Raw genomic sequence first — 15,087 nt, forward strand, 5'->3', positions numbered from 1 at the left:
AAGTATAAATTTATTATTTACTGTTAAGATTTATTGGTAGTTTTAATATTTTATATTAATTTTATTTCTAATAATTTTTTGTTGGAATGTTTTAAGAATCTTATAAGGTACAGCATTCATTTTACACACAGATGACTGAATTGTAAAACATGTAAGTCATCCTTGATATAAATCACCAAGATTTCCTTTAATATATGGAGGAAAATAAACTAAAAAACTACAGTTAAAAAAAGAATTCTATAACAACGATTACCAACTTTTCAGTTGGTCTATACCATAAAATTGCAGTTTGCTAATTGAAGTTACTGTAGGAATTTTACTGATTTTCAATTAAATGCTAACTAGGTAACCATTTCTAATACAAGGAGTATTTTTCTTGTGTAAAATTGACAGCTAACACTTTTATTCCTAATAAGAAAAAATGCCTCAAATGTACATACTGTAAATGAATTTTAGTGAATTTCATAACTTATTTTTATGCTCATTCTGCTTCTGAAGGGGGTTATTACCAATGTTGTCGCAGTTGATATCGTAATGCAAACTAATATCTGATTACCCATGAATATCATACACTAATATCATACTTATCTACACAAGATTTAGTAAGCAAATTGCAGTAGAAACATTTATCAATAATAAACTAAAATAAAGCTAGTTTTTTAAGTTATTCAGCAAAAATTCATCAATGGGAAAAAAATCAACATGATACATTACACTTTACCCAAATTGATTAAAGACCAAATTAATTAATAAGACAAAGGTATTATAATATGTAAATAATGAAAAGAAAATAGCACAAATGTAATTTACAGTAAATGCAATAATTAACAATTTTAATACAGTTCCTAAACAAATTATTGCTATCTATCAATGGTTATTTGTTTATCAACTTAAAAAAATCAAAATACATACATGATCCAACGCACTTGCATTCAGCAATTGAAAAGAAACAATATTTTAAACTTTTGGCTTTTAGACTGCCACAATAAACTTACAAACTTTTTAGTAATTAGTATTTGAAAATCAGATTTGGATCTATTCATTTTTAATAGAAAGAAAGACTACTGTATGTCCAATGATAATGCAGAAACTAATCTACTATATATTATATAGATACTTAAAAAGTACTGTTGTAATAGCAAAGTTAACATTCAAATTAGTGTTTATAAAATGTGTTGATGTCCATTTAATTTGACTTCAGCACTAAGTTTGATTTAGTAACAAATACCACCCAAAACACAACAAATTAAGTAATTTCTTTAGCCTTTAGTATTATTTATAAAATAAACATTAAGCTTAGAGGGTGTGGTAGTTTTTATCTGTCCTTGCCTTGTAAAACTTGTATCCAAAAAAAAGGATTGCAATAACACCCCCGCAAAGAACAATACCTCCAATAAAACTACCTGCATCAAAGCTACTACCACTTTCACCAGGTGGTGCTTCACTTGGTGAACGTGTAGTTTCCTTCTGTGTGGTTACTTTTACTGCTGACGAAGTGGATTTTGCTGTTTAAAAAAGAGAAATGACATATAATGGAACAAGACATAATAAAAAATATTGTGTTTTTTGCTCATCAAGCGAATTGGTTATTCATTCTACTATAACAGCCATAAAAGTGGAACTGTTCTTCCTGAAAGCATAATTGCGCATTATTAAAGATGTCACATTTTGTGATATAATGTAATTATGTATGTAATTATACAATTTTGTCCAATATTTTGGAAGCGGTAGGCAGTATGGAGATTGGTCTATAATTACTGATGTCTTTTTATCACCTGATTTAAAAATTTGAACAACTCTGGCCATCTTCATTCTACTAGGAAAAATTCTTGTCACGAAATATGCTATATAATTATTGTTTGTGGGTCAAACAAGACACACACAATTTGTATAATTTTGAAATGCTTAAAAAATTGCCTGAAACCTGGTTAAAATTGTGCACATTTTTAATTTGTCACTATTAACTTATTAATAGCATGCCATTTGTATGATACAGGAAGTATCTTTTGTCAAATTTCATTGCAAACAAAATTCAATTAAAGTTAAGCATTGCACAAACCTAAACTCATAAAAAGTCAGATGCACAACTTCACATAAAGGTCTATTTATATCTCTTTATGTAATGAACAGAATTGTTTTTTTTCTTGAAGGAATTTGGAGATTGGGTAAAAAAACTATTACTTTAATAATGAATATTATTATTATGTAACACATAAATAAATTCCTGTCATTTGATTGGACCATTGTGGGGCACATGGTGTGCAACAGTACGCAATGTGCGGAAAATATTTTATTTAAGGCCATTACCTTAGAAATCCAACAGTGCCAACTATTTTGTACTTCAGCCGCGATGATTTGAGTGTGGTACTCGTACCGCGATGATAGTACATTTTTGAAGAGATATAATGTATGTACTAATTAAAAACTCAAACTCAAAAACTAATATAAACTAATTATCAACTCCTTGTGAGAACTGTTACAAAGTAAAACAATTTTAAAGTTACATACGTGTTACAGTTGAGGTATCTCCCACCTCTGTTGTCATAACAATTGTGGTATCTGAAAAAAAAAGATCATCATAAGATTCCAATTGTAGCAATCAAACAATTTGTTAAATTAAACCATCAATCTCCCAAAATCGAATCTTGTGTAAAACGAAAGTCTAAAATTCTTTCCTTTTCTTTCTTTAATAACACATCCTGATTTTTTTTAGTCCGGACCTCATCACATTCTGAAAATCGAACAGTCAGTTGAAATTATTAAGTTATACTATAGGCGAAAATAATGCTATCATCGATTGAAGCAATGGTACATACAGTAGAACAAAAAGGCTTTCAACTTTACATGAGAGGCTGACGTGCCTAAATATGGTAGTGATATTTCTTAATATGGTAGTGATATGACATCATCATGTGCATATATGGGCACATTTTTTTGTCACATACAGTTTGATAGTGTAGACAAGGCTTACATAATGATAAAAAGAACATTGCAAACCACTGTGCGATCTCTTCTACCACATGCATTCATTTATTGTTCATTTATTCAGCAGATAAAAATATGCATGCGCATACTCACTTATTTTGATTTGATGTTTTTAATAGTTCAAATAATTAAGTATTGTGATATTTGATTAAATTGTAAAATCTTTACCTAGCGGATGGCCATCATCATGACCTTTTATTTCCATAGATCACCACATTTAATAGAGCGCATCTTGCTCATCCATGCCTTATATTCCCCAACTTTTTTATATTTTTGTTGTTAATCAATTATCTATAGTATGTGTTACCACAATTTAAATTTTGTAATCATGTCTAAAAAACCACCTGATTTCAACTATACAATATATTTGAATCCCTGTGTTATAGATACTCAGAATAAACTTTTTATAGAAGCTGTTGAATTGTAAATAAAACTTTTTTCATATTAAACTTTTATCTATCAAATCACACATAGCAAGCAAACCATTATATGGGTCATTCTTCAGTAAGTGTCTAAAATCGTGTCCCGATACTTTGGTGGGATAGAGACTGAAAATTCATCATTAAAAAATAAAAATTCTTGACTTAAATCATAATCAACATTATTGTAAATATAATTAATTACATAAAACAAAGATAATTACATTGATATTGTTAATTTTTCTAAAAATGTTTCAGGCAACCCCCTAAAATCCTATGTCCCGATCGTACATCTTCAATTTTATGATCGCCGTATATATTTGATAACAGGACTTTTGTTATCGAAAATATTGTAAAAAGTTAGTTAATCATGATTTCATGCGATTATATTCTTCGAAATACATCTCTACATACATTAAATCTCAAACTTTAAAGTTTTTGTTTGGAAAATGCTTGTCCCGCAGTTTTGTGTCATTTCCGTCACATAATTTAAATGTGCCGTCTACAGTTTAATGAACGGCGGGGAAAAAAATTGACTGTGCGTTGTAAACATGCGAAGATATTGAAATAAAACTAGCCGCACATCATTTTCAATAAAAGAGGAAAAAAGCTAATAAAACGAGGTTTTAGAAAAATTACAGTTGCGTACCTTTATTGAATGTCATATCCGAACGGTATAGAACTCATTAAATAATTATAATTTCTGTTTTTTTTCAACTGGAAGTACAAGTTATTCACGGTATTTAGAAGTATGCAATCCGTCTCCGCTGTCAGACATGCCTACGATGTGATCCTAGGCTGTCCTATGCTAAATACATCATCTCCGTCACGGTCAGCTCCGTCACATTTCCCAATGTTTCGTTGTGACGGAGATGACGGCCCGTGACGGATATGACTTTTTGTTATTTCCAAGGCCTTTTTTAGTTGCACATTTTGTTTTGTATATCTTTATTATGTTATTACATTGTATATCTATGTGACTCTGGTCAATAAACATAATCAAATCATATCTTAAAGTCATCTCCGTCACATGATTTTTTAGGTTCGTCATCTCCGTCACGGTTTCATCTCCGTCACAAGGATATTTTATCCTTTTAAATGCTAAAATATTTAAGTAATGAACGCAATTATATGGTATAATTGAAATATAAACAATATTCTTCTACTATGTCAATGGATAGTAATATTAATTAAAATTTATAAAACAGAATTTTGTAAAACATCAGTGACAGTCATACTATTTTCTGAAAATTATTATTTTTTGGAATAGTAAATGGTTTTGAACGTATAACATCATACTAATAAATGTTAAAACAATTATTTTTTGATTAATAGAGACAGAAATAACGTATAGTATCAAAGAATTAATAATGAAAATAATTTTATAATTCCTAAACCGTTATTTTTTCTATCTTTGTATATCCCATAAATGTGACGGAAATGACAATAACATAGAACCATGTATTTATAAATACGAATAAAATACGAAATATATAATAAAGATTGCGCCAAACATACGCTTGCCATGTAATACATGTTCATTTATCTGAATATACTTTTAAAATTTAAAAAATGCAAATTTTAAAATCGATTTTTTATAAACCTGAAATTAGACACTTACTGAAGAATGACCCATATGCACTGTGTACAGCATGCACAAAATAATCTGTGAGCTGGATATTGAAGTGACATCGATATAAAATTTACCGCTGAACATCATCAGAGGTTAGTTATAGAGGGTCAGTTATAGACCAATCAGATTTCAGTAAAGTTGTCCACAAAATGTTTGATTAGTTTTGCAGTCACCGATTTCTATTCCTTAATTTACTACATCGCCCTCACTCGTTTTTAGACCTGACACCTTTTACAATTAGGCCTCATAACTCCTTTAATAAAGGACAATCACTAAATGACATAAAAATTACAGCATAGCTAGCAGCGTTCCATACAAAATGCCGGAAGATTTTATTTTTTTTAACAAATGTTTGATCGTAAACGGGGCCTACTGTATGGTCAAGTCACCCCTTGTAAAGTCGAAAGAGTTGAATTGTATGGCAATCTGTTGTTACCATTTGTATAATGTCAACTGTCTTTTGTGTGGAATGACACTATATGTAGATGTGCTAGTCTTAGGTCTGATCGAGTCACAGAATCAGCGCACACATGACACACTTTTGTAAATGAATTTTTGTTCAGAATTTATGATCAACCTTAAAATGTCATAAAATAATCGCGCTTAACTTACAATGCGCGACTCTAACGTCATATAACAAAGTTTCTTGTACATCTGACAAAGTTATACAATCTATTCTTATTCTATAATAAGCATTATTACTATTATTAGAGATACACTGCGAACAACACTCGAAAGAAAAGAAAGAATAAGATAGGAAAAAAAAAATCCTGACAATAACAAGGGGTTATCCGACAAGTGCGGAAAACCAAAAAAAAAAAAAGATCCTGACAATAACAAGGGGTTATCCGCCACATGCCCAAATATGACGTATCGTTAAAATATGAACCCCGAAAAATAATTGTTATGCCATCCTGCGACATGAAGTAAATGTTTACAGTGACGAATTGTGTCCAATTTGTGTCATACAGTGGATACAGTATTTTTACAGAATAGTTAACTTACTGCCATAAATGTCCGTAGTATTGTTGGAATCTGTAGGACTAGGACTAGTCCTATTTGGATTTGTAGTCGGCTCCTCCGCCAACGTGTCCACTGGCACTGCCGACGTCGTTGGCAATAAAATCAAAACTGAAGCAATAACACATATTAGGCCGCCTATAATAACCATTGAAGACTTCATTTTGGAGACTTTATTGAGTTCAAAATAATTATAAGCACTAGCTATTACAGTATCCTATTTCCATTCCCAACTTCAATATTACAGTTAGTAGTAGCAGGCCGGCCTAGCTTTCTTTTGGTGGTGGTAGGTCAGCAAGGTAGGAAGTGTGTGTACGACAACACCGGAAGTAGTGCACACGCAAATATATAAATACTATACTCGTGATGATGTGGTATTTTTTGGTGTTTTATTTTTAGCAAGGTAGTGATGACGTGTTTTAGTAGTTGGTCTATGGAAGGCAATCGCCGCCAAAAATATAAAAGTAAAACAAACAACGTAGGCTACTTTCACAATACAAACGAACAACGTACTTTCACAAACGAACGATCTAAATTAAACAAAGATAGTGTAGTAAAACCAGAGAGTTGTAATAAGCCTAAGGCTAGAGGGCGTACTCCAGGCTGAAAAGTGATTCCAACAAGATGGCGGCCGTAAATATCAAAAACAATAATCTTTAAATAAAAAATGTCAAGACTATTTGGTTACCAATATATTTATTGAGCAATAGTATTGTAGCCAATGGTCATCAAAGACTAATTTAATTGTTATTGTCCTCTTTTGCGATCCGAACGACGTGGAACAACTACTGGCTGGACTGGTAAGTTGGAGGCTTGGTCAGTGTCTTATCTGCAGCCGTCGGGTGGCATTCGGTACAGGTACGGTTTCAGTTGATGCCTTTGTCCTATCTGTGTGGCAGGCGGTTGGTTTTCAAGCGGTGCAGGTATAGATTGAGGTGGTGTCATGTGGGTGGGAGAATGGGCTGGTGTATGAGCTATTAGTGCTGGTGCCTGTTTCACAGGGAAAGGAAACGAAGATATACTGAATACTGAAATGCTTTATTTGTCCATCATCATCATAAAATAACAACAGAAATTCTTCTTGAAGATTGACAATTATTAGTAAAATAATAAATATATATACAATAAAATATAATATGTACACACACATAATTGCACAAAAAATATAAGTTATGAAACACGGTGTAAAAATGACAAGGTATTAAAATTGAATAGGATTCAGGAGATTAAAATAGTTTTAAACAGTTTTAAAAGGATTAAAAACAGCTTTAAAAGGATTCAAACCATTAGAATGTTCCTAAAACCTTACAATTTATAAATTGCTAAAATTCAAATAGGCTAAAAATGTTAAAAACGTTTAAAAATATTAAAAATATAAAAACATTTTATAAAGTTTCATTGTTTACATAGTCTTGTATTACATAACATTTTATCGATGGTGACGTGAATTAATTACCGTAGTTCCTCGGGTATAATCCCACCCCCGACTTTACGATTACCTTCGCACGCAAGCATATCCCCGGGCAAAGTCCCAGTGTATAATTTAACATTAGGCCAGAGCCTAGAGGTGGGCCTAGGCCTACTGTAGCTAGCTAGGCCGACGTCAATTTCTCACCAAAAAAATAGAGTAATTTCTCTGAATTTGGCTGACTTAAAACTCATCGAACATTGTTTAAGTTGAATACAACCTAAGGCTAGCATGCCCCGATCGTCACGTTCTGTACATCCTTTCGCCGTCGTGTACATTCTTTCTTGTTGTTTACACTACTGTGCATGCTTGATTACCGTAAAAAAAACAAAAAAACACCGCCCTCTATACCGACCGGCTTGTGCAGTAGAGTTTGTGTCACATGCAGCAACATGCGATTTACACAGAGAGCTCGAGCGTGTGGGTGAACATGAAGAACTCGTATGATCGAGTTCATGTCGATTTAGGAAGCTAGGCCTAGATCACATTTTAGGGTATTTTTTAAGTAGAAATCTCGGGGAAAATCTATACGGTAGGCATAGCACAGGTAAGACCAATTAGGCCGCCTAGGCCTAGATGGCCTGGCCGTCTAATTGCTAGGCCTACATCGGAATATAGCTTTTAGATAGCCTAAATCGTAGCTAGAAGAAATATCGTCATTTTCAGTTCATGCAGCGGGAAATCCCCGGGTATAGTCCCACCTCCCAAATTCGGGCAAATTTCACGTACAAGGGGGGTGGGATTATACCCGGGGAACTACGGTATATAAATAGCATTTGCAACAAAGGCATATCTCGATCTGTTTGTCTTAGTTATTGGAACATGTATTCTACCATTGCGTTTGATAATAAAGTATTTGCTAAGGGGATGATCAACATCCTTTATGAGCTGCCTTCACTATCCAATCTATGTATATTTCATCTAACTGCACCAACGGATCTTTAACAATATATTCAGCTTTCTTTGTAATGCGATTCAATTTCTTTTTATCTTTTTTTATTAATATTTTCATAATTGCATATCAAACAGAAAGACATAATACTTTGGATCATGGTGGTATAAAACAATTTTAACAGGGAGCTATCAATACTAAGTGATTTCATTTTGCGAAGTATAAACATTCTTTGATTGGCTCTTTTAACTATTCTATTTGTATTGGTTTCCCACGAAAGTTTGTGGTCCATGACAAAACCTAAGTATTTATATTCTTCTACTCTATCTACTTCGTTACCATCAATCAGAACTGGAATAATAGGATCTTTCTTTACTCTAAAGTCTACGACCATCTCCTTAGTTTTACCAACATTTAACTTTAAATTATTCAATTTGCTCCAATTTACAAAATCTGATATCAATTTACGGTAGTCATATTCATTATCATGCTTATCACCTAAAATGTATCCTGTGATAACAATATCGTCTGCATATTTAATCACAGAACATGACTCATTTGGTGACTTAAAGTCAGAAGTGAAAAGGGAATACAACACAGGTGATATTACACAGCCTTGAGGTACTCCTACATTTGTTGTCCTGCTGTCAGACATGTGCCCATTAGTTATTACAAACTGAGGTCTACATTTCAGGAAATCGGACAGCCACCTGACGATATTGTGGTTTATCTCCATGTCTTTAAGCCGACGAGCAAGAAATGCAGGAATAATGGTGTTAAAGGCACATATACAGAGATCTAACATATGATCTTGACTTATCTAAGTGATTACAGATCTTATTTAGGTGTGTTAAAATAGCATCCTCCACACTTCTATTAGACTGATAAGCAAATTGATAATTGTCTTGAAAATTACTTGATTGATTGACGACATCCTTGAGAATTATTTTTTCAAGACATTTGACAACATTTGACGTGAGGGCAATGGGTCTATAGTACGTTTGAAGATATGGTATGTTTGAGTTCCGGTTGATATACAGGTTCGTACTTTCGAAGGAAACGTCTGTTACGCAACGTTATCCTACCAGAGCCATCAACCCTTACCATTATTATATTGGTCGAATTGGCGTACTTCAACGACTGTTCCTGTCTTGTCCCATTTAGTTGGATGTGTGCCAGTTTGGTTTTGGATCCGTACCAAATCACAATTAAGGGTGGAAGACGGCGAGTGTGTTGCGTTCAGTACTTTGCAGAATGCATGTGGCGATTCCGAAGTGCCATTTCACGATCTTCTAAAGTGCTCTGCCATGTCGGATGCGGCAAGTATTTGCTTTCAAGAATTGGTATCAGATCCTTAATCGGACGTCCAAAGACGCATATAGCGGGAGATGTTTTGGTCATTGGCTCCAGTGTGTTCCTGTACTGAAGACTTGCCTGTTGAAATACATTAGTGTCCAGTTCACCATGGAGGCCTGTGTTATTGGTTATCAAGCGCTTGGCTGTTTTCACCCCTACCTCAGCTCTACAATAATTAGAATGCGGGAACGCAACTGATGATAAGCGGTGATGAATGCCCTACACTTTTTTTTTTAGTATTCCCTGATGTGAATTCAGGTCCTCCGTCTGAAGATAGTTCATCACAGATGCCAATGGAGCGTGGCGATGAGTCCTTGTGCCCCTTAAAATGCTTTTTCGATTATTGGCCCGTTTGAATATCTATATCGATTATAATTAGGTAGTTATTCCCCTTGTGGTGAACAAAATCTGCACACTAGCATTGAAATGGGTACCGTGGATACATTAGCGGATAAGGTGGTGCTGCAGGCTGAGACGGTGTCATCCTGTTACAGTCATACATCTCTCTCTATAAGCCTGAATATCCTTTGTAATACCAGGCCAAATATTGATGCTTCATCTCGTGCGATCATTGATGAAACTCTCTGATGTGCAGCATGTAGCGATTTTAAGACATTGTCCGTAATTGAGGTGACACAACTATGCGGTCTTTATATAGTATGACACCATCGATGGAACTCAAGTCCTCACGGATCGAAAAGCATACACGTAGAATACCAGGCAGTTCATGGCGTGAGTGAGGCATACCCAAATCAATTATAGTGAGCAGATTGGCCATGTTGTCGTCGCTATTTGTCTTCAGCTTGACTTTATCCCACGTAATAAGTAACTGTTGATCGACTCTCCCACTGGTTGAGTCAACATCGTCGGTCCGAAGGCAGAATACTGGTGAGGTAGTCTCCGTGTTGTTGAGGTTGGTTATATTGGCCTACGGTCCATAAGCACTGGTGTAAGCACATTCTTAGGGCTGCATGGGTGTCGAGAGATTGAGTCAGTAGCTCAGTGACTTGCTCCGGGGATATGAATCGAAATCTGTACCACCGAAGTGTCTTCTCTTTTAGGTTTCGTAGACGTCCATTTGGAATGTCCACCAACGATCTGTCACAAAATATTTTTAATAGAGGCTTATGATCAACTGCAATAGTGTGGTCATTACAGCCTAGGACAAAATAGCGTGATTTTTCTCAAGTGCATAATGTATGTGACCGCCAACACTTCACCTTCAACTGGAGAATATCGTGATTCGGCTGCTGAGCTTGTAAATCGACTACCAACTAGCGTGATCTTCCAACTACTACAGCAGAATGGGATGGTAGATGGACATTCGCAATGCTTCTGAAGCAACCAGAATCCGATACCCGTCTTGGTGGACCAATCTGTCGACATGTAGGTCGCATATTGTTGAATATTCTATATTCCTTCCTCGATCTCACTGACTATAATAAGTTTGGATTCTTCAAGTATGCTGTAGGTTATTGTTCCATTCAAATGGTGTCCCAGGTTTCAATTGTCGAAACGGTAGCATTCGATCAGCTACAGAAAAATGGACGGACAGATGTTGGTGATATCTCAAAGTGTAGTAGGCCTATGTGCATTCAATGACGGTAAATCGACTGTGCGTCTTGGCTTACCATTCTTCTTAGCGCATAATAATGACCATACGATGACAGTGACTGGTTCACCAACTGGAACAGGTTCAATAACCCCGTCGTCGTCCAGCCATAACCGCTTCTTGCCAGTGGAGAGGAACTGGGACTGGTGTGATGTGCAACAGGTTTGGCCCGGGATCAATCATCAACTTCATAGGCTTAACCTTCATAAGAGGCAGTGGTTGGTGTTCGCAGACATTGAAGGTGCTTGATCCATAATATTCTAATAGAAAGTTTTCAAGCCGTTTTTTATTCCCGTCTGTGGCCTCACAGGGCAGTTTGTTTGGCATAGGTGGTGCTACTTTTCTGAGTGGGCACATGCCTCACGACTAAAGAATATTTTTTTCTGAGCTTTCGGGTGATATACGTAACTTGTCTAGTAGTGACAGTCTTATCAAGTTCGTCCACACCGTACCATTATATCGAAGGATGGCGGCGTGATTCCGCCATTATTTGCAGCTTTAATTTTCATCGAGACTGGTAGGAGCTGAGTTACTTTCATCTGTAGCCAACGTAAAATATCAATACCAGCCAATCAACTTTGACAACCAGTATCAGCTATGACCAAGGCTTCAATTCAAGACTACTTTGTGATAGGTTATACCCCAGTGCTTGATAGTCCTCTGGTAAGGCTTGTACCATAAGCTTACCTGAATGGATGCGGTCCTGCTTTCTTTCGAATCCAAGTGTCATTCAAGTCATCATATATGTGATGGTCAAGAGCAAGAAGCCGAACAACGACCATATCTACATGCAATGTTGTACACAACGCTGTGGTCGTACTGTTAGCATCACCTTTCCTTGACGAAGATCGACAGACTGATTCAATATGATGTTTAATGCCACATTTGGAGCAGGTTTTACCATAGGCAGGGCATACAGTAACTGTCTGCGCATCGTTGGTGAACTCCTCGCACCATGTCCTTTATTGCCGCATATGTACAAATTGGGTCAGAGCCAATCTTAGCCTGTTGCTTCTGCATTGTCGATATGAGCTGCTGGCCGATGCTCCTGTAGTTGTAAGACGAGAGGAAGAGCGCTTACACCCGTCTCTTTTGCCTCGATATACGAAATTACAACTTCCAATGTCATATCTTGGTTGCGCTCCCTAAGTAGGTCATGCTGAATCTCCTGCAAGGCCACTTATTAAAACAATGCTAATGTAGTTTTCATTGGTATTTCAAGTCAGTGAGTTGATTTAGTATAAATAAAATTGTAAAGCAAACAAACATGCCAAATAACTGGTGTATGCCTCTCTCTAGCCTAGACCTGTCTGTTCTGGACTGCCACCCTCCTGATGTTGTGCGTGTAGACTCTGACTAAACCTTTTTTCTAGGCTTAGGCCAACTTTTTAGGTTAGGCCTATTCCGTATGGGTAAATTGGTGCCAGCCAGAGATGCATTTCATATAGGATTGAATGTAATGAATCAATAAATAATAGCCTACTTACGTTATTATGGGCCACTCACTTGCACTACATTTTTAGATTAGCTATATATAGCCCTACTACCACCGTTTAATATTCTTATAGGCAATTGTGGGAGAGCCCTACTGTACACAGGTCAACATCCGAGACCGACTAAATTAATTTTGTTAACCCATGATTATTTTATTTTAATACTGTATAATTTAAGATCTAGCCCTATTACGAGTACTGTATACGACATTGGACGACAAATAACACAAATTACATTTTGTAAAGTAATTTCTCAATATTTATTTTCATAAATACAGTAACTATATTATATTGCACACAGCATTTCTTTTTACATGCATTTACATGTACTACTGTATATGTATAAAATATTTCAGTCGTGCAATGTGTATTTTAATAATGGCAGTACTGTAGTTTTCATAAGATGTACACAAAAATCATTTACCTGAGCACTACTTATAAATTAACATGCTGCAGCTGGTCAGTGGCATTATTTTTCCAGTAGCCATAGTATGTATTTCAACATTATTTGTATGGGAAGCTCAAATAATAAGTACATTTATGTAACATTTCTTATTACAAGAGACAGGAAACTTAAGTAATAAGTACAATAATTACACATATATTGAATAAAAGTTTATAATAATAATGAATGTATTTTTTTCGTGAAGTGGAGAGAATATTTCATTCATTTAAAGATTGACTATTTTCTATTGAACTCTCTGCCCTGTTAAATATAAGTCAATCATTCTGAAATATTAATATCTCTATTCAATTCATAAACATTAATTATTTACTTTACAATAAAGTATAACAGTCAACACTACATCACCATAATAAAACTAAATAACTTGCCAATAGTTCACTGAAACCATGTTCAAGGAACTGTTTTGATCATGCATGTATGTATCTTAAAATGTACACCATATTTTATGACCTTCACGTTTATGTAATTCTTCTGGCAATTTGTATGGACTACTGACCCCGCAACAGCATTGGGCTTCAATCCTCTTTGAATGCTCGCTGTATTCACACTATCTGCTCCTAAAATAGTAGTAACAAAATTATACATAGAAAAACAAACTTTCATTTGTTTTTTTAGTTCATTGAAGATGAAAATGTAATTGGAAAAAAAAATTAATTATGTATAATGCCAGAGAAAAATGTAACTAAACATACCTTTCTGTCTGATTGATGATACAGATTTATAACTCTTCTCATCAATTGTTTCTCTGCAAATGATGCAGTATTGTTTAATAGTAGTACAGTATAAGATATCTATGGTAAATGAAATAGATATCACAACAAATATATTAATAGAATATAATCTGTAGTTTACACAGAGGAAATGTATATCGCATAAATAGGCCTATGCCCTACTACTACTAGGCCTAGTTTGATAAAAAATACATAGATAGTAGTATTACTTATTATTAGAGGCCTAGGCCTAGCCTCACTACTATACTATTTAAGTTACTAAAAAGGTTGGCAACTAATTATTATAAACATTCCGGGGTTAAGATTAGTGCATAGCTGTGTCTACTACCTAGGCATATGCCCTATACTGTACATCTATTAGATCTAGATGGCCCAGTCGGGTAGGAGCGGCTGCCTGACCTTTTATTAGGCAGTATAGGCTAGCCTAGCTAAGCTTACCTAGGCCTAGGCCCTATTTTTGTGCTTAATTCATAAAAAAAATGAAGAGCGGTTGGCTCTAGGCCTATATAATATTATCCGAATTTTGTCTTTTCACGCCTAGTCAGAGTAGGCTTAAATTTAAGATCGTTTTTAGTATCATCCCCTATTATATCGGCGGTCTTCTTTTAGCTAGCTACACGCGGCGGACGGGGTGCCACCGGCCGGCCCACCTTCGTTCGTCTCACGTGTCTGTAGGTGGTGGTACGACGACGAGCGGAGGCCTATCATCAGTACACGCAAATTAGCGTGACGTAACGTTTTTCAACAACATCGCGAGTAGATCCCCGCTCCCTATGCTTTATCTCTCTGTACGTATCTATTAAGACTAATTTACATTGCCGCATTCGTTTAAATAGTTAATGAAAGAGTAAATGTTGCTTTTAAAATTATGAATTATAAAAAAAATTAATAAATTACCTGATTACAAGATTTAAAGTCATTACTTGTTGGGGAATATCTGATTTTCCGTCGTAACAACAACACAGCACAAAACTTATTCGACCAATCAGAGACAACAATTTCTGACAATATT

The 15,087-nt window shown here is 35.1% G+C and overlaps 1 protein-coding gene across 1 annotated transcript; it reads right to left on the reverse strand.

The window, feature by feature from the left end:
- Positions 1 to 785: 785 nt before the first annotated feature.
- LOC144849225 (uncharacterized) lies at positions 786 to 6,385 on the reverse strand. The gene is made up of 3 exons (XM_078706289.1): positions 6,043 to 6,385; positions 2,509 to 2,559; positions 786 to 1,505 (listed from the first exon to the last, which is right to left on the reverse strand). Exons 1-3 carry the CDS (start codon positions 6,218 to 6,220, stop codon positions 1,297 to 1,299), a joined length of 438 nt encoding a protein of 145 aa, XP_078562415.1. The 5' UTR covers positions 6,221 to 6,385; the 3' UTR covers positions 786 to 1,296.
- Positions 6,386 to 15,087: the final 8,702 nt, after the last annotated feature.

This window comes from Antedon bifida, chromosome 7, assembly GCF_963402885.1.
Source record: "Antedon bifida chromosome 7, ecAntBifi1.1, whole genome shotgun sequence".
In the NCBI taxonomy this organism is placed as follows: Eukaryota; Metazoa; Echinodermata; class Crinoidea; order Comatulida; family Antedonidae; genus Antedon; species Antedon bifida.

Excerpts from the sequence above, each read along its gene's own strand:
- LOC144849225 (XM_078706289.1), bottom strand. The coding sequence starts at position 6,220 with ATGAAGTCTTCAATGGTTATTATAGGCGGCCTAATATGTGTTATTGCT. Across the intron at positions 2,560-6,042 it reads TACTACGGACATTTATGGCA|ATACCACAATTGTTATGACA; the intron begins GTAAGTTAACTA and ends TTTTTTTTTCAG. Across the intron at positions 1,506-2,508 it reads AGATACCTCAACTGTAACAC|CAAAATCCACTTCGTCAGCA; the intron begins GTATGTAACTTT and ends TTTTTTAAACAG.